Here is a 27990-nt window from a genome sequence, read left to right on the forward strand (position 1 = left end):
CTCACAGCCTCTGTGCCGGCCGGAACCAAACCAAGACGCACAGGTACTCAAGTTTGGTTGCCCAGATGCAGCCGGGCGGAACGAAGAAGCCGAGGGCAGAATTCCTGCCGGAGCCCGAACCAAATATCACTAGGCCGTAGGCGCATGCGCGCAACACGCGGCGGCCCTCGCCAGGCGCAGGCGCAGGCGCAGGCGTCGGTGCGGGCCTCGGAACATCCTACCTAGTTCTGTGTCAGCGCAGCGTCTGGGATTGTCAAAGAGCGTCCGCCCGGAGTCTGGCTATTTTTACGCCTCAAAACTCGGGAAAGCGTCGTCCCTAGTCTGCGGTTCGGCCTGTGCCACGGTGAGGATCCCTCCTCTTTCTGGTGCCCCAGGGACTGGGGTAGGTGATGGGTTGTGGGCAGGACTGAGAAAGGGGCCGAAGGGTCAAAGGTGGGTTACTGGAGGATAGTGGGGGACGGAGGGAATGATGCGGGGGGGCGGAACCTGGAGAGGATGGTGGGGGCCTAGAGGGATGCTGAGGACTTGAAGGGGGGAGCTAGGGGCCTTGTGGAAGGGTGGGGACCTAGAGGGCATGGGGAGTTCTAGGGGTGTGGTGGGGACCTTGATGGCATGATGGGAGCCTAGGACGATGATGGAGATCCGAAATGGATAATAGGGTGTCTGGGGGGATAGTGAGGACCTGGAGGAAATGGTGGGGGCCTTGGGAGATACCGGGGACCTGGAGGGGGGTGGCGGAGGAATAGGAAGGCCCGAAATGAAAGTGTGGCGATGTGAGCTTGTGTACACGGGGGATATCCGAATGGGAACGTGGTAGGGTGACATGTCATGGTCTCAGCATACTGGAGAACTCAATCCCTTCCCTTCACAAACCTACCAACATCAACATGGAGGGAAACCAGACTCGTTATTTTGTGAACTAGGCAGATCGCATACATGTATATAGGGCGTTGGCAAGAGTACGGAATTGGGTAGAACTTCACACATATCCCACATAATAAAGCAGAGAAAGGGCAAGTAAGACCTCTCATGTCTTCTGGAGGGAAGGATAGATATTGCTGTGTAGCTTTTACCTTGGGAGAGACTCCTGACCCAGTCCCAGAGGTCTGAGTTTATAGCTCAAATGTATGGAGCTTATTCAGGAGAAGTGTGGGGAGGACCAGAAGTGGTGAGAGGTGGGGGAGGGGAGGACTAGGAGGAAAGCGAGTTTGGGAGAGTGAGGCCCAGGTGGACGGAGATCTAAGGTGGGAGCAGTGAACATAGGTGGGCGAGATGGGCCAGGGTTGAACTGGGGGGTGGGAGTTGTTTGTGGCAAGTGGAGCAGCGGGGAGGTATTGTGTGATTTGTGTTCCATCTGTTGCCTCTATGGTCAAGGTGTGGCGTTCTTCACTGGGTCAGCATAAGGTGGAAAGTGAGAACATGTGGAAACAGAATGAAGAAACATAGTCACCCATAATTTCATCCAGAGATGAGCATATCTTATTTTTGGTGTAGACCTATCCTTCCAGGCTTGCATTCATTCATTTATTCATTCATTTGTATCTTTTCCTTCCCTCCCTCCCTGTACACACACAAAATTGTGGTGAGTGCAGATCACCATGACACCTGGGGCAGAGGGGAAAAGTGTGGGAAGCAAGTGTTCATAATTATCTAAAGATTTGGAAGACATGGGTCAGTTTGTCCAGTGGGTATTGCCTGGGCGGGCTTCAGTTCCTGAAAGCTGTGTGGTTGAGAGTAAATTTCCTAAGGGGGAAGCTTTGTGCCAGCAGGTCCACACACTCCCTGAGATTGTCACCCAGCATAGGCGATCAAGTCTCCTTTCTTGAGCACAGGTGGGTCCAGGCAGTTGTGCTGTTTCCCCTAGTCCACATGCTGGCCCTCTGGCATTGGTGGCATCATATCACCACCGCTGTGCACACGAGGTTCTGGCAAGAGTAAGAGCAGGGTTGTGTCTCTTGAAGGCCACTAGACGGCAGCCTTGGCATCACCTAGAAGTGGTGAGAAATTTACTTTCCTGGGCCTCACCCAGACCTACTGAGTCACAACCTGGGGATGGGCACTGCTCTAAACCTGGTCACTACCCAGTGACACAACCCTCAGAGGGCCAGAGAGAAAACAGCAGGAGGGGAGTTTAAAAGTTAGCACTTGGTTGGAAATACAGTGGGGATTACGTGAAGTACAGTGGGGATTACGTAAAATCTTAGATGTCTGCTCTGAGAAGTTAGAAAGAGGAGTGCACGCCCTGTGAATAAGCTACGTTGTTGCAATGAAACACCCCCAACAGTACATTTGAACCTCCCAGGTTGAAAGCAGGCGCCTGTGCAGAGCAGGAGGTGAAGGTAATGGAAAAGGCTGGCCCGGCACCTGGAGACACTGGTCCCAGTGTTCTGACTCTGAGCCTTCTTGTGGTCAGGAGTTATTGGAAGGTGTGTAAAATGTTGCTGGTTCTGTTACTCTGGAAATGAACTAAAAATAGGTGTTTACTTGATACTGAGTCTCACTGTAGGCACAGGTCTGATGCGAGAGCTGAAAGAGACTCATTGTACCAGTTGCTGTGCATCCTAAGTGTGGTCTGGTGACCGGGAGCATCACTCCAGGGATGAGTCCCAGACGCCCAGGGGTGCCTTGCATGACCTTCCCTCCCCATTTCAGCTGTTTGCAGGGCCCACGCAAGTCTGTAAGCTTTCATTGGACTCCAGAACTTAGCGTGGATCAGAGACTAAGGTCAGCGTAAAGAACAGAGAAAATGGTCCACGACGGATAGTCAGTGTTTCCAAGTAGTGTGACTTGGGGTTCATGTAACATGTGTGCCTGGACTGTGCCAGCACTGCGCACCAGGCACCCTCCACGTGCCATTTGCTTCCCCAGTGTGTAGACAGAGTTGGTCCACGAGTGAACACGTTAATAAGCTCCTTGTACTTGTGGCCACAGATTTCTCCGGTTGCTTTTCCCTGGTTTTGTGATTGGTGAGGGGTGCGTTTTAGGGGAGACTAGATGCCACCAGGCCCGAGGCCATTCAGAAACTCAAAATAGGAGGTGGGGCCCTGGGGCCTGAATGACAGCCTGCTGGACAGGGCAGGGAGATGAGGAGGAGCAGGGAGAGGAGAGTGTAGGAGCGTTTTGGCAGAAGAATGACATTTTCTTTAACTTTTTCTTTTTCTATTTGACTTTATCTGTTTTATTTCACTTAACATAATGGCCTCACACTCCATCTATTTTGTTGCAAATGGCAGGATTTTTTTTTTAATGGCTGAATTGGTATTCTGAATATATATCCAGAAGTAAGGTAGCTGGGATTATATGTGATGTTTTCTAATCTTGTGTTATGACCGTCACATTGGCTGTTGAATGGAGAATGGGTGGTAGGCACAGAGCAAAGTGAGGAGGGGAGTTGGGAGGTTGTCCAGGGAGTAGTGACAGCCTCGCCTAGTGATGCACTATGGGGCTGGGGGCAGACTGCGTGTGCAGCACAACTGCAGGTACTTGGTTGTGTGTTGTTGGGAGGGGCATCCAGGAGAATGCATCCCCTGCGGTGCCGGCTGAGGCGGAGGACAGCTGCATAGCTGGCTGAGTTGGAAACACCTGTTACTGGCCGAGTATCCATGCCCAGTCTATTCCCCTGTCTGTGGCTCAGACAGCCTGAGCTGGAGGTAAAGTTTGGGGGACAGCAGCTTGGAGGTGATATTTCATGCCCTAGAACTGTGTTGGTCCGGCTAGGAGAGAGTGTTGATTTTGAGGCTGGGGCTGTGACCTGGTTTACTCCAGCATCTGGCCATCATGTGGGAGAGGAACAGCTAGCCGAGGAGACCAGACGGAGCATCTGGAGAAGTGGAGGTGGGAGCCCAGGGAGCCAGGTGTCCCTTGGGAGGTGCAACTACATTGAACAGAGGTCAGAGCAGATGTGGGCATGGGGCTTGGCTACCTAGAGGCCTGTGCAGAGCTGTACCATGAGTCGTGGGGACAGGAGCCTGTACGGAGGACAGGATGAGCTGTGGGGAGGTGGGGCGGATGTGTGTGTCTGAAAGTGGCTTTTAGGGAGATGTGTTAACTGAGGAGAAGGTCAAGGACAGGTTGGTGACTGTGCCTGTGGCCATGTTTGCTGCTCCTTTTTTAGAAAAGGTTTACCACAGCTGTCATACTCTTTGTTCTGGGTGGCCTCTGCTGCTTCTACTTGACAGTAGCAGTGATGAGCATGGTGACAGAGACCACATGCCCAAGAGCCTAAAATGTTTACTCTCCGGCCATTAGCAGGACACATGAGCCCCTGGGGCTGGAGGCAAGGAGAAGTTGATGTTGCTGGCACAGGGAGGTGGCCAAGGACACAAGAGCCTGGCCTTTGAGGGAGGAGGACACTGCTTCCTGTGGGCCATACAGGGGGACCAGGGGAAGGCAAGGCACCAGGACAGATGGGGATGTGTAGGGGGAGTCCCACTTGGTCCTTTTACTGTGGCCTGTTGGAAAAGCAGTTATGGAAACCACTAGGAAAGACTTTGGCCCCGGTGTCTCCTGTGGCTTTTTCCCTGGTGCTGATTAAACCCAAGTGCTTTCTCATTTTTCTTTCAAATAAATAGTACAACAGTGAGAGGTGTTTGGTTCTACTCCTGATTCTTTTTTACTTTTACTTTTTTCCCGTTTTGAATTTTAGAATGTTTCAGAGCTGATGTTGTCCTTATTAGGTCCTTTAGTTACTTTAATGGTGGATAACCAGGCTGCAAAGGTGAAGTAAATTTTCCATAGCCGTAAAGCTTTTGGCGGGCAGAGTTGGTGGGATGCTCGTAGATGCCCTTGGGTGCTGCAGAGCTTTTTGCACAGTCTCCTTTAGCGCTTGGCAGGTGGCTCTGCTCAGGTGACTGTGAACATAGATTCTTTTCCATGCTTGCCTGTCTCAGAGTGCTGGGTGGGGGACTCTTTTCAGCCCGAGGACCAGGGTCTCTCTGGGTTCAGGGCTGACGGGGCTGCAAGCTCACCGCTGTGACCAGGGCTGGAGGTACTCGGCCCCCGCAGTTTGTCTTAGACCTGGAAACCCTGAAAACCATGGTGATACAGATGTCACTGGTTATTCCCTGATTCTGAAAGTGAGGACTACTTGCATTTCTCTCAGTCTGAGTGACTGCTGAGCCTAGGAGGTCATGTGCACAGTAGCTGTTAGTCACAGCAAGCTGGGGTCTGTGGCACCTGTCCCCATCCTGTGAGAGGCCAGCCCTGTGCAGCCCAGCTCTACATTGTGTCTCAGCATGCTCAGGTGACCACCTCTCACCAGGGAAGGAGGTCTGATGGAGACACATATGCCCTACGATTCCCTCTGTCCTGCATGAGCCGTTGTCACAGAGGAAGGGCAGCCCCTCCATCCCTACCATGCCCCCAGTGAACTTCTGCAAGTCCTCGTGTGTGGATGCACTGTCTTCTGCTCACACGGTTGGGGGTGAGCCAGCTGAGGAACTCCTGGCTGGCTTCCAGTGACACAGGGCGGCGGGGGGTACACGCGAGGGGGGTGGCGCAGGCGGAACTTCTTGGCTTGTTCACAGAGCCTCCTGGGGAGAGCGTGAGATTTCTGGCTGCATTTCTAGTGTTGAGCTTCCCCTTGGTCTGGCATTTGTTGTCGATTCTTGGGTTCCCGTCTCCTTGGGTGGACTCCTGGCCCTGCCAGCCTCAGGTCCTCTGTGGCCCGTGGTGGTCATGCCTGTGAGGGCACGAGAAGGTAGCACAGGGCCTTCTGCTTCCTGCTCCCAATTCACGTTTTTCAAGAAGGCTCACCTTCCCTGTAGTCCTAATCAGCAACAGTCTGTTCTAGAATTTTTTTTTTTTTTTTTTTTTTTTTACCACATACGGTCTTTGCTCTTCTGTGCAAGTATATGGAATATTATTATAACTTATTTCTCAGTGTTCTGTTCTCTCTCCCATGTACTCCTCTGGTGTCTGAACTGTATTGTATCTCCTCAGATATCCAGATCCTAAGGCTGCTACTTTCTTAGAATTGACATTTGTGCAAAACATTCAGTGATGCTATACTCTTCAAAGAGCATTGGCCAAAACAGTGTTTGTGTGACAGGTCTTGGGGTAATGGTTTCCAGCCGTTCCCTTCCTTCAGTCATATCCAGCTGTGGGCCCTGGTCTGAGGGGGTTGGTGCTCTGGTGGGCACAGAACCCCAGGGGTCCCTGGGGCTTTGGGAAGAGCACAGGTCTGGGATGTGGCCCTCCCCGCTTTGGTAAGTAGATTGAGGACTTTGTCCTGCCTGTGTCACATGTGGGCTGGGAGTCCTTGCTAGGCGAGGACCTGGCTGTGTACTGGTGTCTCCGGTATGCTCTGAATCCTGACCGTTCACTCACTGTCGCAATCCTAGTGTCTCTAGTCTAAGTGTGATGACACATTTTGGTCTCACATAGCCACTAACTTGTCCCCTCTCCTGCAGGGGCGAGTGGCCTTGGCCGTGGAGCACACTGACCCAGGAACCAGATGAGCAGGGACATCTGCGTCCATACCTGGCCGTGTTCCTACTATTTAGAACTTGAGAAGCGATGGGTTCCTGGAAAACTTTCATTAACTTCTCTTGCACTAAAATTTGTGAGTGATAAAACTGGAGACATTCTCATCAACTTTCCCCTTTCTAGTGTAATTGAGATCAAGAAAGAGGCTTCCCACTTCATCTTCAGTTCTCTCACCATCCTGGAAAAGGATCATGTCAAGCACTGGTTTAGTTCCTTGCAGCCGAGTCGCAACGTCGTTTTTCACATCATCGAGCACTTCTGGAGAGAGTTGCTACTGTCTCAGCCAGGAGCTGAGGCGTCCTCCTCCCCCATGACCAAGGGGAAGGAGCTGACTGGCCTGATGGCCAGTTCCCAGAAGCGTCTAGAAGATGCGGCCAGAGTCCTGCACCACCAGGGCGAGCAGCTGGACAGCATTGCAAGTGGCCTGGACAAGATGGAGTCTGACCTGGACGTGGCTGACAGGTAGAGAAAACTGCTGCAGCCCTAAGCTGACTTCGCGTGGCTGGGGTGTCTCCCGTCATCCCGTATTTAACACCCAGCATTCTGAAAACATGATTCGGGCTTGTTGTGGACAGTTAGGCTGGGCTGGCTGCTCTGGGCATATAAATGGTAAGGGCTGGCGTTTATTGATGGCACGCTGTTGTCAGGTTCCATTAAGTGTCAGTGAGGATCATGTCGTTTAATCACCAGACAAGCCATGTTATTCTTGACTTCATGTTACTTATGGGGAAACTGAGGCTATGACGCCAGAGAATTTGTTCAAGGTTACCAGTCTCAAACCTTTGGTCTTTGGGCTCCTCCACTCTTACAAATTGAGGACCCTAAAGAGCTTTTGTTTATGTGTTACATGTGCCAATGTTTACCGTGTGTTTTTTTTAACTGAGAAATTAAAAAGTTATTAATTCATTTAAAAAGTACAATAGTAAACCCATGACATAGTAACATAAATAACATTTTGTTTTATGAAAGATAACTTCTATAAAGCAAAACACGTTTAGTGACAAGATTTGAGATTTTGCACACATTTTTACAGTAAGGCTAGTAGAAAGTGGATTCTCGTGCCTGCTGCAGCAAGTCTGCTGGGCCTTTCTGTGTCATGTGGCTTCTGGAAACCCCACTGCACAGTCGTGATAGAATGAGAGTGGCAACAGTCTGTGGCCATGCTACTCTGAACATGCCCAATCCCATCTGATCTCAGAAGGTAAGCAAGGTCGGATCTGGTTAGTACTTGGATGGGAGACCACCTAGGAAGACCAGGTGCTGTAGGTGTTAAGAGAAAAAAAATAAATAAAAAATAAGTTTATATCTGAACTTAATAAAATGTGATCATTTGAAGAAAAAAAAAAAAGAATGAGAGTAGCAAAGCTAAACAGTGTCACGGTGTTGTCTTAAGTAATTTTGACCTCCATGCTTTGAGAAGCGCTGTCCTGGTGCTGCGACATGCCAGATATGTCAGGGGTCTTGGAGTCTGGAAGGAACAGCATCTCCTCTCATCTGGGAAAGCTGCTAGGGGCTCAGGACGAGGAGGCAGCCTCTTGGTGACCGGCCCTGAATGTAGCCCACGTCTCTTAGGCCAGGGCAATGTGGATAGTGTTGGTGGCATTGGTGGGAACACTTGGCCCTGAGAGACCCTGTGTACTCACCATTTGCTGCTGCTTTCCAAGTCCCCGTGTTTGAAGGGGCATCCTGCTGGGGCTGCCGGGCACAGAATCCCTGATCTTCCCCTCATGAGGGGCTTGTGGTAGAGGAGATGGAGGTCACCAGACCTTCATCAGTTTTTCTCTTGGGAACACAGACCGTTTTCTACCTTCCTTGCAGTTGGGGGCTCCTGTGACTCAGTTGTGGGCAGAGAGATGTAGGTCACTTTGGGTCTAGATCCCTCCCTGTCAACTGCTGGCTGTGTGCAGAGAAGCCTCATAAGGGCTCTGAGGCCAGAGGGCTAAGCACAGACAGGAGAGTATGGAGTTGGGTCCCTGAGCAGCATCACAGAGCCAAACCGTAGCCCCAGCCCTCAAGTGAACTGTGACACAAACAGGAAAGAAACCTTTCCTGGGGTGGCCACTGAGATTTGGGATTGTCTGCAGTGACAGTCAGCCCTAACAGGCTAGCACAGCACCCTGTGGAGAGGAAGACACTTCTGGTAAGTGTGGTGCTGCCCTGTGGAGAGCTCAGCCTCAGGTCAGGAGAGACAGTTCGCCGTGCTGGAAGTGAAGGCAGTGCTTGCTAAAAGAATGAGAATCTAGGTTTTACTGATTGAATGAATTAAAACTAGGCATCCACAGCACCAGCTGGGGGATGGTGAGTAAGCATTTTCATACACTGCTTATTAGGAGTGTCGGTTGGTATAATCCTTTTGGATAGCAGCCTGGCGGTTTGTAAATCTTTTGATAGATGACTAAATGAAAAGATGAACCTGAGGCTGGGAGAAAATATTTGTGATACCTACCCATATTCCCAATAAAGGATTAACATCTAGCTAGTTAAAGAAGATCTATGACAAAATGAGAAAAAGACAATTCAATAGAAAAATGGGAAAGGCTGTTGATTGTGGAATTCAGGATAAGCAGCTATAAACAGATCCAAAAATACTGTGCGCCCCTCTCCCCCATTTCCCTCCAGGCAGTAGAAAACTCGGCTTTAGGTTATCACCAGGGCCCTGTCTCACCACATGGCACTGTGGCTACATCAGGAGCTGTTGGTGCCACTCTCCTCCAGGGAGGCCGGGACCCAAGGCTGTGTCTTTAAGAATATGGACCTGAAGTTGTACATAGGCTTCTGTTCACACCCTGCTGGCAGGACTTAGTTACAGTGCCACTCCCAGGAACCAAGAAGCCGAGCAGTCCTGGGAGATGACCCTGTGTTGCATTAGAAAAGGAAGAGTGACAGGGGTCGGAGCAGTCTGTGTCTCACAAATGAGGAATGCCAAAGACCTATGGCTGATGAGAGGGGATCTGGCACCCTGGTAACTAAGGACAGCACATTAAACAACACATAGGAGCTGAGCAACACCCACACTGTTAAGATGCGGGTTGATAAATCCCCATGGCTGAGCCCCTCCTCATTCAGCTGTGTGTCCTGGGGAAACTCAGCCACAGGCACAGACATCATGTGGATATGAGCTTCAGGGGAGGGTTGTGGATGGAAGTGAGCAGGTGCGGTCAGTTGCTTCTCAAGGCTGAGGAGCGCTTGAGCTTCATTCCAGTTATAAAACAGACTAATTCTTTCATGTTAACTGCTGTAGAGTGGATCCGCAGATGCACTTGGAGAAGTCCCAAAGAAGTGCAGAAAAGCAAAAGCAAATTGCAAATAGATGTGTTGCAGTACCATTTGTAAGGTGTTTTAAATGTACAAAATAGCACTATAGGAAAACTCTGGAGAGTGAAAAACAGGAAGGGTGTGTGCAGGGCCAGCAGGTTTTGCAGAACGTGGCTGCCGGGCACCTGGGTGTCCAGGGCCTCAGTGAATGTCCTCATTTGTCCCTCACATCTGGGGAAAGTTCTCGTATTAGTTCTTTGGTAATTTCTTCCCCTCCGTTTTTAAAATGTGTTCTTTTTGGTTATCTGACTTACTGGACTGATCTAACAGCATTCTTATTTTTCTGTCTCCTTGTCCTTTTGTTTTATTTTATATTTCTTGTATTTTATCACCTTCTCATTCTATTTTTGTTATCATATGCTTAATTTCTGAGAATTATCTTTTGTCCTCGTGGCTGCTTCGTGGTCACCCTGAGCTCTCAGGAGACTGGGCAGTCGTATGTGGGGTGGGGTGGGGTGCTGTCTCCTGTTCAGTGTGCCGATGTCCCTCCCTCTCAGCACACAAGGCCCCTCCAGCGGCTCCCTCAGGGCCCACTTCTGGGAGATGTGGGGCCCAGCAGGCAGGTTAGGGTCTCTCCTGCTGTCCTGGGTCGGCCTTGACTTCACCTGTTTTCAGAAACTCCTGGCGTCCCCTGTTTTCCTGTTCAGGTTCTGCAGTGCAGCCTGGCCGTTTTTCAGCCTATCCTACCTACTGTTGCCTTATGGTTTATTTTCTTGGATTTGCTAAGTCTGTTTTTGAGTTTCCACAATTTTGGTGCTGCTGTCTCTTCTCTTTGTCCTTGAGGGGGAAATGTGTTCACTTTGCCGTCTGTGATATTGTGATTTATAGAAAGAAATATATTTCATCTTCTTCCATGATTCCTGGTCCAGAGCTCCTAAAACCCTTGGAATTTCCCATGATGAGAAACATAAAGGTGTCTTGTGTTATGTTGATGAGGTGATTTTGGAAAGCCCCTAATGATGATGGCAGCTGTGTCCAGGGGAACCTATCATGTGGTTAGAGGGTAGAGATTTTCAGTCCCTCAGGAAAGGAAGAAGGCCAGGAAGTTGAATCGATCACCAGTGGCCAGAGATTTAATCAGTCACACCTGTGTAATGAAGCCACCATAAGCGCCCAAAGGGACAGGGTTTCAGAGAGCTTCTGGGTTGAACATGTGGGGATGCAGGGAGTGGAGGGCTCAGTGAGGACATGGAAACCCCTTGCTCTTCCTGTATACCTTGCCCTGTGTGTCTCTGCTGTCTGGCTGTTCTGAATCATATCCTTTTATAATATGCCAGAGACCTAGTAAGTAAATGTTAGAGATCTCTGAGTTTTGTGAGCAGTTCTAATGTAGGGAGGAGGCAAGAGAACTAAAAGTTAAATCAAGCTGTATTCAGAGACTGCAATATGCTGATCAGCCCTTTAGCCAGACCATGAGGAAACCTGCAGAACAAAGGAAGATTTTTGCTGGGATTGCTAATAACCCATTTTCCCACACCTTGAAGGGGAAACAGGAAAGCAGAGTCTTTAAGTCATGCCCTACACACAATAAAATCATTCATTCCTTATGGCTAAAACCATGGGGGAACCTAAGGATAAAAGGCTGGGAATAGCCAGCAGGCCTTTCAGTCTACATATTCTTACCCTTCTTTGCATATATTCTTATCCTTTCACACTGTGTGCCTATACCATCAAAGGCAAATGGGTAAATTCATAGAAACTTAATAGTGATATATAAACCAAGTTCCCCAAACACTCAGGGTTCCTCATAGTGTCTTTGTGTCAGTCCCTCAGTATCTTTTTTCTTGATCCCTCTCACTGTCACCCAGCTTTCTCTGTGCCCCCTGAGTCTCTCTCACCCTCTGCCTCTGAGAGGAGATCACACTCTGTCTATGGAGCATTATTACCCCTTCTCTAATAAACTTTTCTTTTGGCCTCTAACTCTGGCATACATTTGAATTCATTCTTGCGCTCAGCCAAGAACCCTCTCTGTCAGTGCAGGGCTTGAGCTCCACCTGACTCAGGGAAATTTGTCCTGTCCTGTACCAGCTTTAGGAAATTAATCAAACCCAAGGAAGGGTGTGTAGGAACCTCTCATAGCCAGCCATTTAGAAGCACAGGTGACAACTTGGACTTGGAATTGGAGTCTGAAGGCATGGGGTCTTGTGGGGCTGAGGCCCTAACCTGTGGGGTCTGATGTTGTCTCCAGGTAGGCAGTGTCAGAACTGAGTTTACTGTTTGGAGGTGGGGAGAAACCACACCTTAGAATTTGTGTCTTCTTTAACCAGCCCTCTAGCTGTTTTTTGTAAAGACGTAATCCAGAGTATCCTTTTTTAGCACACCAAGCTAAAATTTTTATCTAAAGTGCTATCTGTTTTAAATTTCTCTCATTATATTTTGAAAAATAGTTTTAAGATATGTTCTTTCTAACCTTTGTCATCACTGGGAGGACAGCCAATGCTAATGCAGTGGGTATAATGCTCCATCTCTGCCCACATTCTGCTGTTGGCAGCCCCTGGCACAGAGCTCTAACCCTGCATTCAAGTCGGTGCACACATCTGCGCTCATGTGGTTTTGCTGGGCAAAGGTCAGGTCTTCTGCTAACTAAGCTAGAGGAGGTTCTGTCAGTCAAACAATATCACCAGGGACCTGGCACGTGCCAGGCACTGTGCTGGGAGCCAATAGAGCCCTCGTCTGACCACAGGTTCCCTGCTGTATTCATCAGAGTTCTCCAGAGAAACAGCCAACCAGATGTGTATTATTACATCTGTGGAGGGAGACTCATTTTAAAGAATTGGCTGATGGGATTGTGGGGCTGGCAAGTCCAGATTCTGCAAGGCAGGCCATCAGGCTGGAGGCTCAGGGACGAGCCAGTGTCGCAGGTCCAGTCTGAAGGCATTTGCTGCAGAATCCCTTCTTGCTTGGGGAGGCCCATCTTTATCTACTGAGGCCTTCAACTGCTTAGATAAGAGACATCTGCTTTACTCAAAGTTCACTGATTGTAATTTCATCCCAGAATTGTTGCAGAAACATCCAGAATACTGTTTGAGCAAATATCTGGGCTCTGTGGCCCACATTCGAGATGCACCATCATACCCACTCTCAGGAAGCATATACACTAATGAATTTGGGGTCTGCTCACCACCCTCTAGCCATTGGGATTCCTGAGCCACCGACATGCCTCTCTCACAGTGCTCCTCCCTGGGCTCATGGGTCCCCCTGCTCCCTGCAAGGTGTCCTGAGGGCTTCTGCAGAGGAGGGAATGGAAGGGGCTGGTGCAAAGAGGACTCTGGCCCTCGGCGAGGACAACAGATCTCTGCTCACAGCTGCAGCTGCATGTTGGAGCAGAGGCTGTCTGAGGACAGTCCAGCTTTTCCTGCTAGCTTGGAGCACTGTCCTGTTTCTTTTCACAGGGTGAAATACAGACATAACTGGGGAAGGGGCTTCTTCATCCATACAGTTAGTCAAGCTTTGGCATTTGGTCTTCTCTTTTGATTTGCCATATAGTTGCCAGTTTCTACCTTTGTCTGTATCTGGATAGACATTTTAAAGAGAAATTGGCAAGAGAGACATAAGGCAAGCATTGTCCTCCGTTGTGTTAATCCACAGTTCTCATTGTGTGCTTTCAGTTCCTGCTAGGAAAGTATGTTAAAAATTGACTACCTCGAGATATTGGAGCTATTGGTCCACTTAATGTATTTGTTCCTTTTCCTGAAAATGTACTGATGACACAGAAGTGGAAAATCAAAGAGAAACGGTCTGAACATTGTAGTGTCAGCTCCAAGCTTGTTGAACCAACCATCCTGTGCTGAGGTCTCTTCAGCGGCTCCATGGTATTGTTCTCCTACTTCTGTGTGGGACCTGGCAGCCCTGTGTCCCAGAAGAGCCTGCTGTTTCTGTAGAAAGGCAACTGCTGTACCGATCTCTCTGTGTGCCTGTGTGTCTACCCTCACTTCTCAGTCTGTCTTGGTCTAGACTGTCTCCAAGAACAGTCCTCTCTGGGCCTGCCGGACTCAGCTCAACATGTCAGAATCGGCACCTTCAGACTTGGACGAACGAGAACAAATGCTTCCCTATTAGTGCTCCCATCTGTCCCGCTGCTTATGTTTTTATTAATGTGTTTCTTTATAATTCATCTTTCCTTCTGGAAGTCTGGATCTGCTGAAAGGGCTGTGGTCCCAGTGCTGAGACTGCCATGTGGTCGCAGAACCTCTGCCCCTTTGCTCATGACAGCCTGTCTAAGTTTGAGCAGTCACTGTGCCTTCAATAGTCTTCACAGCATGTGGTTTCCAGCCTCCAGAATGTACAAGAAACTTAGAATATATATGAGAAAAAGACAGAATCTGATTCAGGAGTTGGAAAAGCAAGTCAGAAAAACAAATTGTTAAAGAAACAAACCACCATTCCATACAGACTTTAAACCTTGCCTTTAAATGCCAACCGCATTGCACAGTTGTCAAAACAACCTCCCATAATCTTAATCAGGGTGTTGGTGGCCCCATCTTGCTTTTGTTGGGGAGAACTGGAGTATTGTATGCCCATTTTAAGAGGAACACCGAAGTGAAAAATGAATGGGAAATCGAGGCAGCTTGAAGCTACCCCCTTGGGAGAATGAAAGGTGTTTACCCATGCTGAGCAGAGGCAGGAGTTGGTCAGAACTGCCGGGCCATAACCAAATGGCCCATCCCACAAAATGCTGAGACTTTTTGTCTGAGAAGCTAAACGCGATCCTTTAGTTGTGAGAGAAAGAAAATGTGGCTTGATAAGAGGGGCTGCCCTGAATCTGGACAGTGGTTGAAACCCTGTGTGCATGTGCATAGTGGGCTTTCACCTCTCGAGTGGCAGCATGACGAGTGGCCGTGTCCGATGAATGCAGGCCTCAGGTACCTTTAGTCCCCACTCAATGCTGAGAGTCTCAGATGGGAGTGTGTTCTCTCCCGCCCTGCCCCTTTTTTTAAAATTTCACTAGCAGTTTCCTCGAAGATCTAATTTGCAGCTTGGCCATCACTAAGGCGAGTTCCTGCTTGGTTTCTCAGAGGCCACGGGAGCACACAGACTGTTACAAGTCCCGGTGGTCTGGCTGCGCATGCAGAGCCTCTGCGCCCCTGTCGGGGGGCACTGAGGCTGGTGGCCCGCCAGGGTCTCTGCCCCTGTGTCCCCGGCCTTCGGGATCAGCTCCGGCAGACTTAGAGCACTAGAGCCGCTCGTGAAAAATAGTGTCATCTTCAAGCTTAGTCAACATGTGCAGCATTGTCTTAGTATTTCACGTGTTTACACTTACTCCTTACAATCACTTAAAAATGTTGAGCAGAGAGCCCACAGAAGGCTCATTTGTCTACATAGTCAAAACCAATGTCGTAGTCACATGAGCCAATTCCTTAAACCAATCTCTCTCCTGCTCCCTCCCCTCCCCACCCCACCATTTCTGTGTGTGTGTGTGTGTGTGTGTGTGTGTGTGTGTGTGTGTTCTACTAGTTCTGCTGTGGAGAACCCTGACAGACACATTCCAGTATTGAGGGCGAAGGGTGACTTTTTGGAATTGGTTCTACAGTTTCTGGAATCTCTGATCAGATGTAAAGCCACCAATGATGCTTCTTCCTAGCAGTATAGTGGCACTGACAGTATGTGGCATGATGTGGCAGTGGAGATACACAAAGGTCAACATGTAGTACTCCTAATCAGAAACTTTAAAGGCAAGGTTCTGAGTGACGAAGTATTCGATACTGAATAACATTTTTATCAAACTAACGAGTATGATGAGATTAGCCAGCTGCTCCTAACTCCTCCAGAATTTATTTATTTTACTTATTTTATTTTTTATTTTTTTATGGTGATATTGGTTAACGAAATCCAATGTTTCATCTGTACGCTTTAGCAGTAAGGCATATATATATTTACGCTGTGTGCTGTGTGTTTACCTCCCATAATAGATTTCTTTCTGTCACCACATATTCGACCCCCTTTACTCTGTCTACCTCCCCACTCTGGTAACCACTAGTCTGTTGTCCATGTCCACAAGTCTGTTTGTTCGTCCTGTTCATTTGTCGCTTTTAGGTTTATATCTCACATATAAATGATATCATGTGATTTTCAACTTTTTCTGGTTTATTTCACTTAGCATGATTATCTCAAAGTCCATGCATGTTGTCGCAAATGGCAGTATTTCATCTCTTCTTATAGCTGAGTAATATTCCATTGTATATATGTACCACAGCGTCTTTAGCCAATCATCTATTGTAGGACACTTCAGTTGCTTCCATATCCTGGACACTGTGAATAATGCTGCTATGAACATCGGTGTGCAAATATCTTTTCGGATGTGAGTTTTCAAGTCTTTGGGGTAAATACCCAGTAGAGGGATTGCTGGATCATACGGTAGATCAATGCTTAGTTTTTTGAGGAACCTCCATACTGTTTTCCATAGTGGCTGTACCAATTTGCAATCCCACCAGCAGTGTAGGAGGTTTCTTTTTTCTTCACATTCTCTCCAACATTTATTATTACTTATCCTGTTGGTTATAGCTATTCCAACAGGTGTGAGATGGTATCTCACTGTGCTTTGATTTGCATTTCCCTAATAGTTAGAGATGTTGAGCATCTTTTCATATATTTGTTGGCCATTTGTATATCCTCTAGGGAGACGTGTTTGTTCAGGTCCTCTGCCCATTTTTTGATTTGATCATTTGTTTTTTTTTTTTTTTTTGTTATAGAGTCGTGTGAGTTCTTTGTGTATTTTGGATATTAGGCCTTTATTGGAGGTATTGCTTGTGAATATATTTTCCCATTCGGATGGTTGTCTCTTTACCTTGTTGATGGTTTCTTTTGCTGAGCAGAAGCTTTTTAGTTTGATGTAGTCCCATACATTTATTTTAGCTTTTACTTCTCTTGCTTTTGAAGTCAAATTCATAAAATCCTCTTTAAGTCCAAGGTCCTTGAGTTTAGTTCCCATATTTTCGTCTATGCATTTTATTGTTTCAGGTCTTATATTCAGGTTCTTAATCCATTCTGAGTTAATTTTGGCGTGTGGTGATAGACAATAGTTTAGTTGCATTCTTTTCCAATTTCCCCAGCACTGTTTATTGAAGAGGCTTTCCTTTCTCCATTATGTGTTTTTGGCTTTTTTTGTCAAAAATTATTTGCCCATGTAAATATGGGTTTACTTCTGGACACTTGATTCTGTTCCACTGATCCATGTGTCTCTTTTACTGCCAGTACCATGCTGTTTTGATGACTGTCGCTTTGTAGTATAATATGAAGTTGGGCAGAGTGATGCCTCCAGCCTTGTTCTTTTTTCTCAGGATGGCTTTGGCAATTCGGCGTCTTTTGTGCTTCCATACAAAACTGATGATTTTTTGTTCTTTTTCTTTAAAAAATACCAGTGGGATTTTGATGAGGATTGCATTAAATGTGTATAATACTTTAGGTAATATGGTCATTTTAACTATGTTGATTCTTCCAATCCAAGAACATGGAATATCTTTTCATTTCTTTATATCTTCTTCACTTTCTTTTAATAAGGTCTTATAGTTTCCATTATGTAAGTCCTTCCCATGTTTTGTTAGATTTATTCCTAGGTATTTTATTCTTTTTGCAATTGCTAAAGGAATTTTTTTCCCCCACTTCCTTTTCTGACACTTCATTATTAGAGTATATGAATGCTATGGAATTTTGAATATTATTTTGTATCCAGCAGCTTTACTGTATTTGCTTATTGTTTCTAGTAGTGTTCTTGTGGAGTCTTTAGGGTTTTATATATAGAGAATCATGTAATCCACAAATAGTGACAGTTTGACATCTTCGTTTCCTATTTGGATGCCTTTTATATCTTTCTCTTGTCTGATTGCACTCTCTAGGACTTCCAGTGTTATTGAATAATAACACTGGAAGTCCTAGTGGCGATAGTGGACAGCCTTGCCTTGTTCCTGATCTTAGAGGGAAGGTTTTTAGTTTTACACCATTAAGTATAATGTTGGCTGAGAGTTTGTCATATATGGCTTTTATTATGTTAAGGTACTTTCCCTCTATACGGATTTTGTTAAGTGTTTTGGTCATAAATGGACGCTGTATCTTGTCGAAGGCTTTTTCTGCATCTAGCGATATGATCATATGATTCTTATTTTTTAATTTGTTTTTGTGGTGTATCACATTGATCGATTTGCATATATCGAACTATCCTTGTGCCGCTAGGATTAAGCCCACTTGATCGTGGTGTATAATCTTTTTAATATGTTCCTGTATTCAGTTCACTAGTATCTTATTTAGGACTTTTGCATCTGTGGTCATGAGAGATATTGGTCTGTAGTTTTCTTTTTTTGTTATCTTTACCAGGTTTTGGTATCAAGGTAATATTGGCCTCATAAAATGAGTTGGAAAGTATTGCCTCCTCTTCGATTTTTTGGAAGAGTTTGAGGAGAATCGATATTAAATCTTCTTTGAATGTTTGGTAGAATTCACTAGAGAAGCCATCTATCTGGTCCTGGACTTTTACTTTTTGGTAGGTTTTTGATGATTGTTTCAATGTCCATACTGCTGATGAGTCTATTTAGATTTTCTAGTTCTTTTTGATTCAGTGTAAGAAGGTCGTATTTTTCTAAATACTGGTTCATTTCTTCTAGGTTATTAAATTTGGTGTTATATACTTTATCATAGTATTCTTGTATGATCCTTTGTATTTCTGTAATATCAGTGATAATTTCCCCTTTTTCATCACTGATTTTGTTTATTTGTGCCCTTTCTCTTTTTTCTTTAGTGAGTCCAACCAGGAGTTTGTCCATTTTATTAACCTTCTCAAAAAACCAGCTCTTTGTTGCACTTATTTTTTCTAATTTTTTTTATTTTGTTTTCAGTTTCATTTATTTCTGCTCTAATTTTGATTATTTATTTCCTTCTGCTGACTGTAGGCTTCATTTGTTCTTCTTTTTGTAGTTTTTTAAGATGAGCATTAGTTGTTTCTTTGGACTCATTCTTGTTTTTGGAGATAGGCCTGTAATAATATAACCACTTTTGCCATTTACCAAAAGTTTTGATATGTTATACCATCGTTATCATTTGTTTCTATGTATCTCTTGACCTCTCTTTTTATTTCTTCTCTGACCCAGTTATTCTTCAGTAGCATGTTATTTAATCTCCTTGTATTTGTGGTTCTTCCTGATTTCTTTTTGCAGTTGATTTCTAGTTTCAAAGCATTATGATCAGAGAATATGGTTGGTATGATTTCAGGCCTCTTATATTTGTTGAGGCTATCTCTGTGTCCTAGTATGTAATCGATTCTTGAGAATATTCCATGTGCACTAGAAAAGAATGTATAAGCAGCTGTTTGGGATGGAAGGCTCTGTAAATGTCATTTATATCCAATTGGTCTAATGTGTTATTTAAGGACGTTATTTCCATATTGATTTTCTGTTTAGATGATCTGTCCATATCCAACAGTGGATTATTTAGGCCCTACTACAATAGTATTTTGGTCTGTTTCTCCCTTTAGTTCTGTTAGTAATTACTTTACATATTTCGGGGCTCCCTGATTGGGAGCATAGATATTAATAGGTGTTAAGTCTTCTTAGTGCATGAGTCCCTTTATCATTATAAAGTGTCCCTCAGTATCTTTCTTTACCTTTTTATTTTGAAGTCTATTTCGTCTGATATTAGTACCTCTACTCCCACTTTTCTCTGACTGCCATTTGCTTGAAATATCATTTTCTACCCTTCCACTTTGAGTCTATATTTGTCTTTGGAGCTGAGATGTGTCTGCCGGAGGCAGCATATGGCCGGGTTTTGTTTTTTGATCCATTCTGCAACTCCGTGTCTTTTTATTGGTGAGTTCAGTCCATTTACATTTAGGATGATTATTGAAATATGAGGTCTTCTTATGGCCATTTTATCTTTTGCTTTCTGGTAGCTCGGTGTTTCCATGCTTCCTTGTCCTTGTGTTTCTGGTTTTTTTTTATTTTAGTTGGCTTCAGTGGTTTTTCTTTCTGGTCCTTCTCATTTTATGTTATATACTTCAGTTCTGAATCTTTGGCATGTAGTTACCATTATGAATATGTAGAGGATAGTTATATATATACAGTTATCCATTTTCTTCTGCATGTGCCTTATCTCCATTCCCCTTTGCAAATTTGGATCTTTGAATCCTCCCCTTTTCAGTCATTGTTGCCTCAATTTGTCCCTACGTATGCTGAACATCCATTACTATCTGTCTGTAGCAACGCTCTTGATTGTTTAAACTTATACTGCCCTGTTCTTAGTACAGATTGCACTCCTCTGCTTCTATTAGCCTGATAGTCACCTTACTACTAATTACGTTTTTTTTTTTTTTGTCATTTTGTTTTGGGTGAGCCAACCCCTTTCAGTATTTCCTGTAATGCAGGCCTCGTGGTAGACAATTCCCTCAATCTTCGTATATTTGGAAATGTCTTTATTTTCCTTCATCTAATGGAAAGCTAGCTGGATACATTCTTACTTGGTAGTTTCTTTCACTTTATAGTTTGAATATTTGATTCCATTCCCTTCTGGCTTGTAAAGTTTGTGCTGAGAAGTCCAACGATAATCTAATGGGTTTTCCTTTATAGGTTACCGCCTTCTTTTTCCTAGCTGCCCTGAGAAGTCTGTCTTTATTGTTGATTTTTGATAATTTTAATACAATGTGTCTTAGAAAAGACTCTTTTGGGTTAAGGTAATTGGGTGTTCTGTTGACTTCTTGAATTCTAAACTCCAGCTCATTCTTTAGATTTGGCAAATTTTTTTCAAACATTTGTCTAAAAATGCTTTCTAATCCCTGCTCCTTTTCTTCCCTTTTGAGAATGCCCATTATTCTTATCTTTCCTCTCCTGGTGGTATCAGCTAGTTCTTGTATTTCTCTTTCATTATTCTTCATTCTTCGGTTTCTCTCTTCTTTCTTCTGATTTATTTCTAGATTTTTGTCTTCAATATCACTGATCCTTTCCTCTGTTTGGTCCACTCTATTTCCCAAGCTTGCAATTTCATTTTTCAACTCTTTCAGTATGTTCTTTATCTCCAGAAGTTCTATTCCATTCCTTTTGAGGGTTTTAATCTCCTTGCTAAAGAATTCATTCTGCTCATCTAGTTGTCTTCTAAATTCCTGAAATTGTTGATATGAATCATTTCGGATTTCACTAAATTTTTTTCTGAAGTACCATTCTGAATTCTCTTTCATTTAAGTTGCATATTTCTATGTCTTTCAACTTATTTTCTGGAGATTTTTCTCTTTCTTTCTGAGCTGCCTTGTCACCTCGGTCGTTCATGTTGTTTAATGGGCTCTTTCTCTGCCTGGACATTAATGGAAGTGTATTCTGCTTTTTTTTTTTTTTTTTCCAGAAAGAAAGTTTATTATATAAAGGTCTCTCTTTAGCCTGTTGCATTTTACTTTTGGTTTCCAGTAGGTGGCGTGTAAGCCTCTTGGATTCCTGCTTTATATAAAGCCTTAATAATGCCTTTTTTACCTTCTTATAGATGTTTAATCATGCTTGCTACCTTAGTCTCAGTTCCTATCAATGTTAGCGACAGTTTTGGTAGTATCTGCTTCGCAGTGTTCTGTCTCAGATGGTATAGGTGGAGGGGCTTTCTGGGTTGGGGGATGGGAGCTGCCGCTCAGCCTCAGTTTTGTATCCGCGACTGGTAAAAATCAACTGTTGTTTCTCTGCCGTCCCTCCTTCTCTGCTGTCCCCGCTGTTCAGGGAACTCGCTTCACCTTCTCCCCTCCTCCCTCCTACAGGGAGCTCTGGCTGGGAGAGGCAGTTTCTTTGTTTCTCCCTGTCCACCTCCCAACTCCCAGGGTTCTGACCTGTGGTAGCTCTTATGCGCAGATCCCACGCTCAGACACGCTGGTGTACAGTTTGGGTATTTTTTGTTGAGTTTTAGATGTTCAGCTTATTGTTGTTTCAAGGGGAGAGATCTGGGCACGTATCTCACTCCACCATGTTTCTCGCCAACACCACCAATTTGTGTTTTTTTTCCCTCGGATAGTCTAACTTAAAAGTTCATCAGTTTTGTTGATATTTTCAAATGCCCTTTTGTGTTTCTCTTTTCCATATCCTTAATTTCCTTCAGTCTTTAATCTGTTCTTCTATTTACTTATTTCTTTATGTGGAAGCTCATGTCGAAGATTCGAGATCTTTTACAGGTATTTATAGCTATAAATTTATAGCTACATCCCATAAATTTTGGTATGTAGTGTTTCTATTTTTATGTAAATCAGACCATTTTCTGATTGTCCACATGATTCCTTCTTTAATCCATTGGATTAATTTCCAAATAGCTGTAATCTTATTTTTTTTCTGTTGATTTCTGTTGATGGGCAGGCAACAAAGATATTTTGTGTTATTTAAACGTTTTTAAATTAATTGAAACTTTAAGGCACAAGGGGGTTTCAAACTGCCACCTGTGGGCTAAATTCACCCTGTTCCCCGTTATTACAAATGAAGTTTTACTGGGACACAGCCATACCCATTGATTTATGGTTGTTTTCACACTATAATGGCAGAGTTGGGTAATTGCAACAGAGACAGTTGGCCTTCAGAGTCTAAAATATTTATTGTTTGGCTTTTTACAGAAAAACTTTACTGACCTCTTGTGTAGCATATCAAATATGCTAAAGAATGTTCCATTTGCCCTTGAGAAGAATGTGCATCCTGCTGTTTTATTAGATGCCAGTTAGATGGACTTGCTTGATAGAGTTGTTCAAGTGTTCTGAATCTTTGCTGGTTTTTCTATGTTTTTTTTTTGGCCCATTATTGAGAGTAGGGCATTGAAGTCTCCAAGTGATATTGTGGAATTACCTATTTCTTCTTCAATTTTGTCAGTTTTTCCATCATGAATTTGGGGTCTCGGTTATTTGGTGTGTATATATGCTCATGATTATTGTTTCTTCATAATGAATTGACCCTTTTATCATTATAAAATAACTCTTCATCTGTATTAACTTTTTAAAACTGTATTCTAATAGTAATATAACTTCTTTATGTTCCCTGGGTCACTTTGTATGGTCTCTTTTCCATCTTTTTACTTTCAATCTGTTCGTATCTTTGAATCAAAAATATGTTTCTTGGAAGCAGTATATAATCTGATCTCATTGTTTTAAAATTCAGAGTGATAGTTTTTGCCTTTTGATTACAGTTCTTTATCCATTTTTGTTAATTTTATCATCAGGTTGGTTGGATATACTTCTGCAACTTTGCTATTTGTTTTATACATGTCTCTATATTTTATTGTTCCTCTTTTTCTCCTTTACCACCTTTTGTGTGTACATTAGATTTTTTTTCTAGTGTACCATTTAAATTCTTTTATTAATATTTTAATTATTTTCTTGTTATGCTAGATACTAGGAACATAACTTACAATCTACTGCTGATTAATAATACTTTAATATATTCCTTTATAGCTTTATTCCCTCCCCCACCTTTGTGGCATTGTCATTTATATTATGAATGAACATTTTTTAAACCTAATAGTACAGTACGGTTATTATCACTTGTATATACAACCTTGTATCTTTTAAAGAAGAGAAGAACAAAAAGACAAAGTATTTTATCCTAATCTGCACATTTACTGTTTTCAGTACATGTCATTTCTGCCTGTGGATTTGAGTTACCGCCTATTGCCCTTTTTCTAACCTCCATTTGTGCTATTACATATCACATATTATATTTGATATGTTATTAACCTTACTGTATATTTTTAAAAGTAGTGTTTTATGTAGTTGTCTTTGAAATCATTTAGGGAAAATAAACAAAAATATTTATGTTATCTAATTCCCTTTACCAGTGCTCTTTGTTTCCTTGTGTGGATTTGAGTCCCTTCTGGGGGTGTCATTTCCTTTATTGTTTTTAAAAATTTGGTTGTGTGTGTGGGGGGCGGTTACAAGAGGCGAGTCTGGTGGTAGTAGTGAATTCTCTGTGTTTGTTTGGGAATGTCTTTATTTTGCCTTATTTTTTGAAGGACAGGATATAGAATTCTCCACTGACAATTTTGTTTCAGAACTTTGCATATGTCATCATCTCACTGACTTCTGGTTTCCATTATTTGACAGAGGTCAACTGTTAACGTTATTGTGGTTGCCTTGTTTATGATAATTATTTTTCTGTTGCTGCCTTCAAAATTTTCTCTCTTTGGCTTCCGAAGTTTGGCCAGCATGCACCTAGATGTGTATCTCTTTTGTATTTCACCTGCTTGATGTTTGTTTAGCTTCTTGCGTGCATAGGTTATTGTTTTTTTCCATCAAATTTGGGGTTCGGGGACTTTATTATTTCAAATAATTTTTCCGTTCCTTTCTGTGTCTGCTGTCCCTCTCAGCAATGGTTATGTGTATGTTGGTAGTATGTTCATGGTATCGACCAAGTCCCTGAGGAACTTTTCATTTTTCTTTTCTTTATTTCCTGATCTTCAGATTGTATGGTTTCAATTGTTCTATCTTCAAACACCGATTCTTTCGTCTCTCATTTCAAATCTGCTATTGGACCTCTCTAGTGAAGTTTTCATTTGTTATTTTTCTTTAAAAATGAGACTTAATTGACCTATAATACTGTATTCATTTTAGATGTATGATGTACAAAGTTCAGCTTTTTTTTTTTTTTTAAGATTCCATATAAGTGAGATCATACAGTGTTTGACTTGTTTCATTTAGAATAATGCCCTCAAGGTCCAACTATGTTGTCACAATGGCAATATTTCCCTTTTTTATGGCTGAATAATATCTACATATATCAGATTTACTTTATTCATTATTTCATCACGTGACATTTAGCTTGTTTCCATGTCTTAGCTATTGTAAATGATACTGCTGTGAACATGGGAGTGCAGATATCTCTTTGAGATAGTTATTTTTTTTTTTCAGATATATACCCAAAAATGGAATTGCTGGATTATATGATAGTTCATTTTTAATGTTTTGAGGAATCTCCAGCTGTTTTCCATAGTGGCTTCACCAATTTACATTCCCACTAACAATGAACAAGGTTCCCTTTTCTCCACATCCTCACTAATACTTGTTATTTCTGGTCTTTCTGGTAATAGCTATTCTAACAGGTGTCAGGTAGTATCTCATTGCATTTCCTTGATGATTAGTGATATTGAGCACTTTTTCATGTGCCTGTTGGCCATCTATCTCTATGTTTCCTTTGAAAACTGCCTATTCAGATCCTCTTCTCATTTTTTAATTGATCGTTTTTTTCTGTAGTGAGATGTTTGAGTTCATTATATGTTTTGGATATTAACTCCTTACCAGATATATGATTTGCAGATATTTTCTCTCATTTTGTAGGTTGCCTTTGTGTTTTGTTGATAGTTGCCTTTGCTGTACAGAAAAACCTTTTAGCTTGATGTAATTCTGTTTATTTATTTTTGCTTTTGTCTCCTTTGCTCTTGTCAAATCCAAAAATTCATTTCCAAGACCAAAATCTAGGAGCTTACTTCCTATGGTTTTTTTTCTAGGATTTTTATGGTTTCAGGTTTTACATTCAGGTCTTTAATCCATTTTAAGTTAATTTTTATGAATGGGGTTAGAAAATGGTCTAGTTTCTTTTTTTGCATGTATCCGTACAGTTTTTCTACCGTCATTTATTGTAGAGACTACCCTTTCCCTGTTATAGCTCCTTTGTGATAGATTAATTTACTACATGTATTGGTTTATTTCTGGACTCTCTATTTTGTTCTAGTGATCAGTGTGTCTGTTTTTATGCCTGTACCATACACTTTTGATTACTATAGCTTTGTCATGTGGTTTGAACTCAGGAAGTATGGTGCCTCCATCTTTTTTTTTTTTTTTTTTAAGACGGCTTTGGGTATTTGAGATTTTTTTGTGTTTCTATACAACTTTCAGAATTGTTTATTCTATTACTGGAAAAATACTGTTAGAATTTTGATATAGATTGAATTGAATCTGTAGATTGCTTTGGGTAGTATGGAGATTTTAATGGTACAATAGTCCCCTCACCCCCACTCCACAACACACATCTGTAGGGGATATTTTTCAAGACCCCCAGTGGATGCCTGAAACCACAAGTAGTACTGAACCCTATATATGTGTGTTTTTTTCCATGCATACATATATGTGGTAAAGTTCAATTTATAAATTAGATACAGTAAGAGACAGTAAAAGATTAACAACGATAACTAGTAATAAAATAGAGCAATTATAAAAATATACTGTCATAAAAGGTGAATATGTCTTAATATTAATAGATTTTTATTAATTTTATTTAAGAAAATTCTATTAAATATTAATATTTAATAAATTTGAATATGGTCTTTCCTTCTCTCTCAAAATATCTTATTGTACTATACTCTCGTGATGCATTGGTGGAACCATTCCATAAATAAGATGGTTTTCACCATGTTTTCTAATTACGTTGCCAGAACACAGGCATATCATTTTTGCTTTTGTTTTTCAGAGCACATGAGTTCTTTGCACTGTACTCTATGCCTGGCTTTTTCATATGTCCTGCAGTGCTGCCACCTAGTACCAGAGTTAATCTGTCCTCATGCTGGTCCCTCCTTTTTTGCATTTTTATGAATGTAGGTTCTATTGGGCATCTTCTTCCAGAAGAGCCTGGTTTCATCACAGTTTGAAGACTTGCTGTGGGTGGGATCCTTCCTCAGTCAGTTTCTTCACCTCTGCTGGAAATGTGGCAGCAGCTTCTTCAGTAATTTTTACATTTTCAGTCCAAACTTATTCCCAAATCTGTGTAACCATCTCTAACTTGCAGTAAATGGCTTGGTGTCACCATTTTGGGGGATCCCTCTCTTAAGTCCTTGTATAGGCTCAGTGCTTTCCGGGACAACACGTTGCCTTTAGTCAGAACATGTTTTCTGCTCACATCTTCCACCCACAAATTTTCCATCTTAGCTAAGCACTTATAACACACAAAGTGTTCATGACTTTTGCAGTTTGAGGTGGGACAGTAAACCTAGCATGGTCTTTTTTCTTCTTTAAAATTTTACTGATAGAAGATTCTTTTTAACCATAGTTCTTAGTAACCTCAGCATATGATTGTTTTGCTTATTAAGTTGAAACTTTTACCTTTTCACTTAAAGGAAGTACTTTATAGCATATCTGAATTGCCAGCATCATTCCTCTTGTGCTTTGGGGCCATTTTTAAGCAAAATAAGAGTTCATTGAACTCAAGTACTGCAAACCATGACAATCAATCTCATCACCTAGGTGGCTACTAAGTGACTGGCAAGAAGGAAGCATCACAGTGTGGGTACCCTGGATAAAGGAATGATTCGTATCCCAGGTGGGACGGAGCAGGGCAGCTTAACATTTCATGACACTACTCAGAATGGCAAACGATTTAACACTTATGAATTATTTATTTCTGGAATTTTCCATTTAATATTTTCTGAACATGGTTGACCATGGGTAACAAACCATAGAAAGTGAAACTGTGGATAAGGGAGGACTACTGTATTCTTTCAATTCATGAGCATGGAATATCTTTCCATTTATTTGTGTCTTCAGTTTATTTTATCAGTGTCTTACAGTTTTCAGTGTACAGGTCTTTTACCTCCTTGGTTAAATTTATTCCTAGGTATTTTATTATTTTTGATGATATTACAGATGGGACTATTTTCTTAATTTATCTTTCTGATACTTCATTTTTAATGTATAGAAACAACTGATTTTTGCTGTTAATTTTGTATCCCGCACAGTTTTTTGGTGAAGTCTTTCGTTCTATATGTGTCATGTCATCTGCAAATAGAAACCTTCTTTCTTTCCAATTTGGATACCTTTCGTTTCTTTTTCTTGCCTGATTGGTATGGCCAGGACTTGTACTACATTGACTAAAAGTGGTGATATTGGACATCCTTGTTCCTGATCTTAGAGGAAAAGCTTTCAGTTTGTCATGAATGGATGTTGAATTTTGCCAGATGATTTTCTACATTTATTGAGGTAATCGTATGATTTTTATCCTTCATTTTGTTAATACGGTATATCACACTGCTTAGTTTTTGGATGGCAAACTATCTTTCCATCCTAGAATAAATCCCACTTGTTGAATTTGGGCGACTAATATTGTTGTTGAGGTTTTGCATCTGTGTTCATCTGACAACAATATTTCTTGTATTCCTGTCTGGGTTTAGTATCAAGGTAATGCTGGCCATGTAAATGTGTTTGGAAGTGCTCCCTCCTCTTCTGGGTCTTGTTTTTTTTTCTGTAAGGATAGTATTCTTTTTTAAGTATTTGGCAGAATTTAT

At 42.8% G+C, this 27990-nt stretch overlaps 1 protein-coding gene and 1 pseudogene across 4 annotated transcripts in view; both read left to right on the top strand.

Moving 5' to 3' along the window:
- The first annotated feature begins 1 nt into the window (after position 1).
- Positions 2-27990, top strand: part of SNAP47 (synaptosome associated protein 47) — a 52537-nt gene continuing 24548 nt past the window's right edge. Inside the window, exons 1-2 of one of the 4 annotated variants that reach the window (XM_016142410.2) lie at positions 2-382; positions 6411-6948. In XM_016142410.2, coding sequence (XP_015997896.1) covers positions 6455-6948 — 494 coding nt within the window. In that variant the 5' untranslated portion in view covers positions 2-382; positions 6411-6454. The remainder of the gene's footprint in view (positions 383-6410; positions 6949-27990) is intronic. The other 3 variants (XM_016142420.2, XR_001596617.2, XM_016142405.2) reach the window with 3 other exon arrangements.
- LOC118606289 lies at positions 7637-7755 on the top strand (annotated as a pseudogene).

This window comes from Rousettus aegyptiacus, unplaced genomic scaffold, assembly GCF_014176215.1.
Source record: "Rousettus aegyptiacus isolate mRouAeg1 unplaced genomic scaffold, mRouAeg1.p scaffold_m13_p_7, whole genome shotgun sequence".
Lineage (NCBI taxonomy): Eukaryota > Metazoa > Chordata > Mammalia > Chiroptera > Pteropodidae > Rousettus > Rousettus aegyptiacus.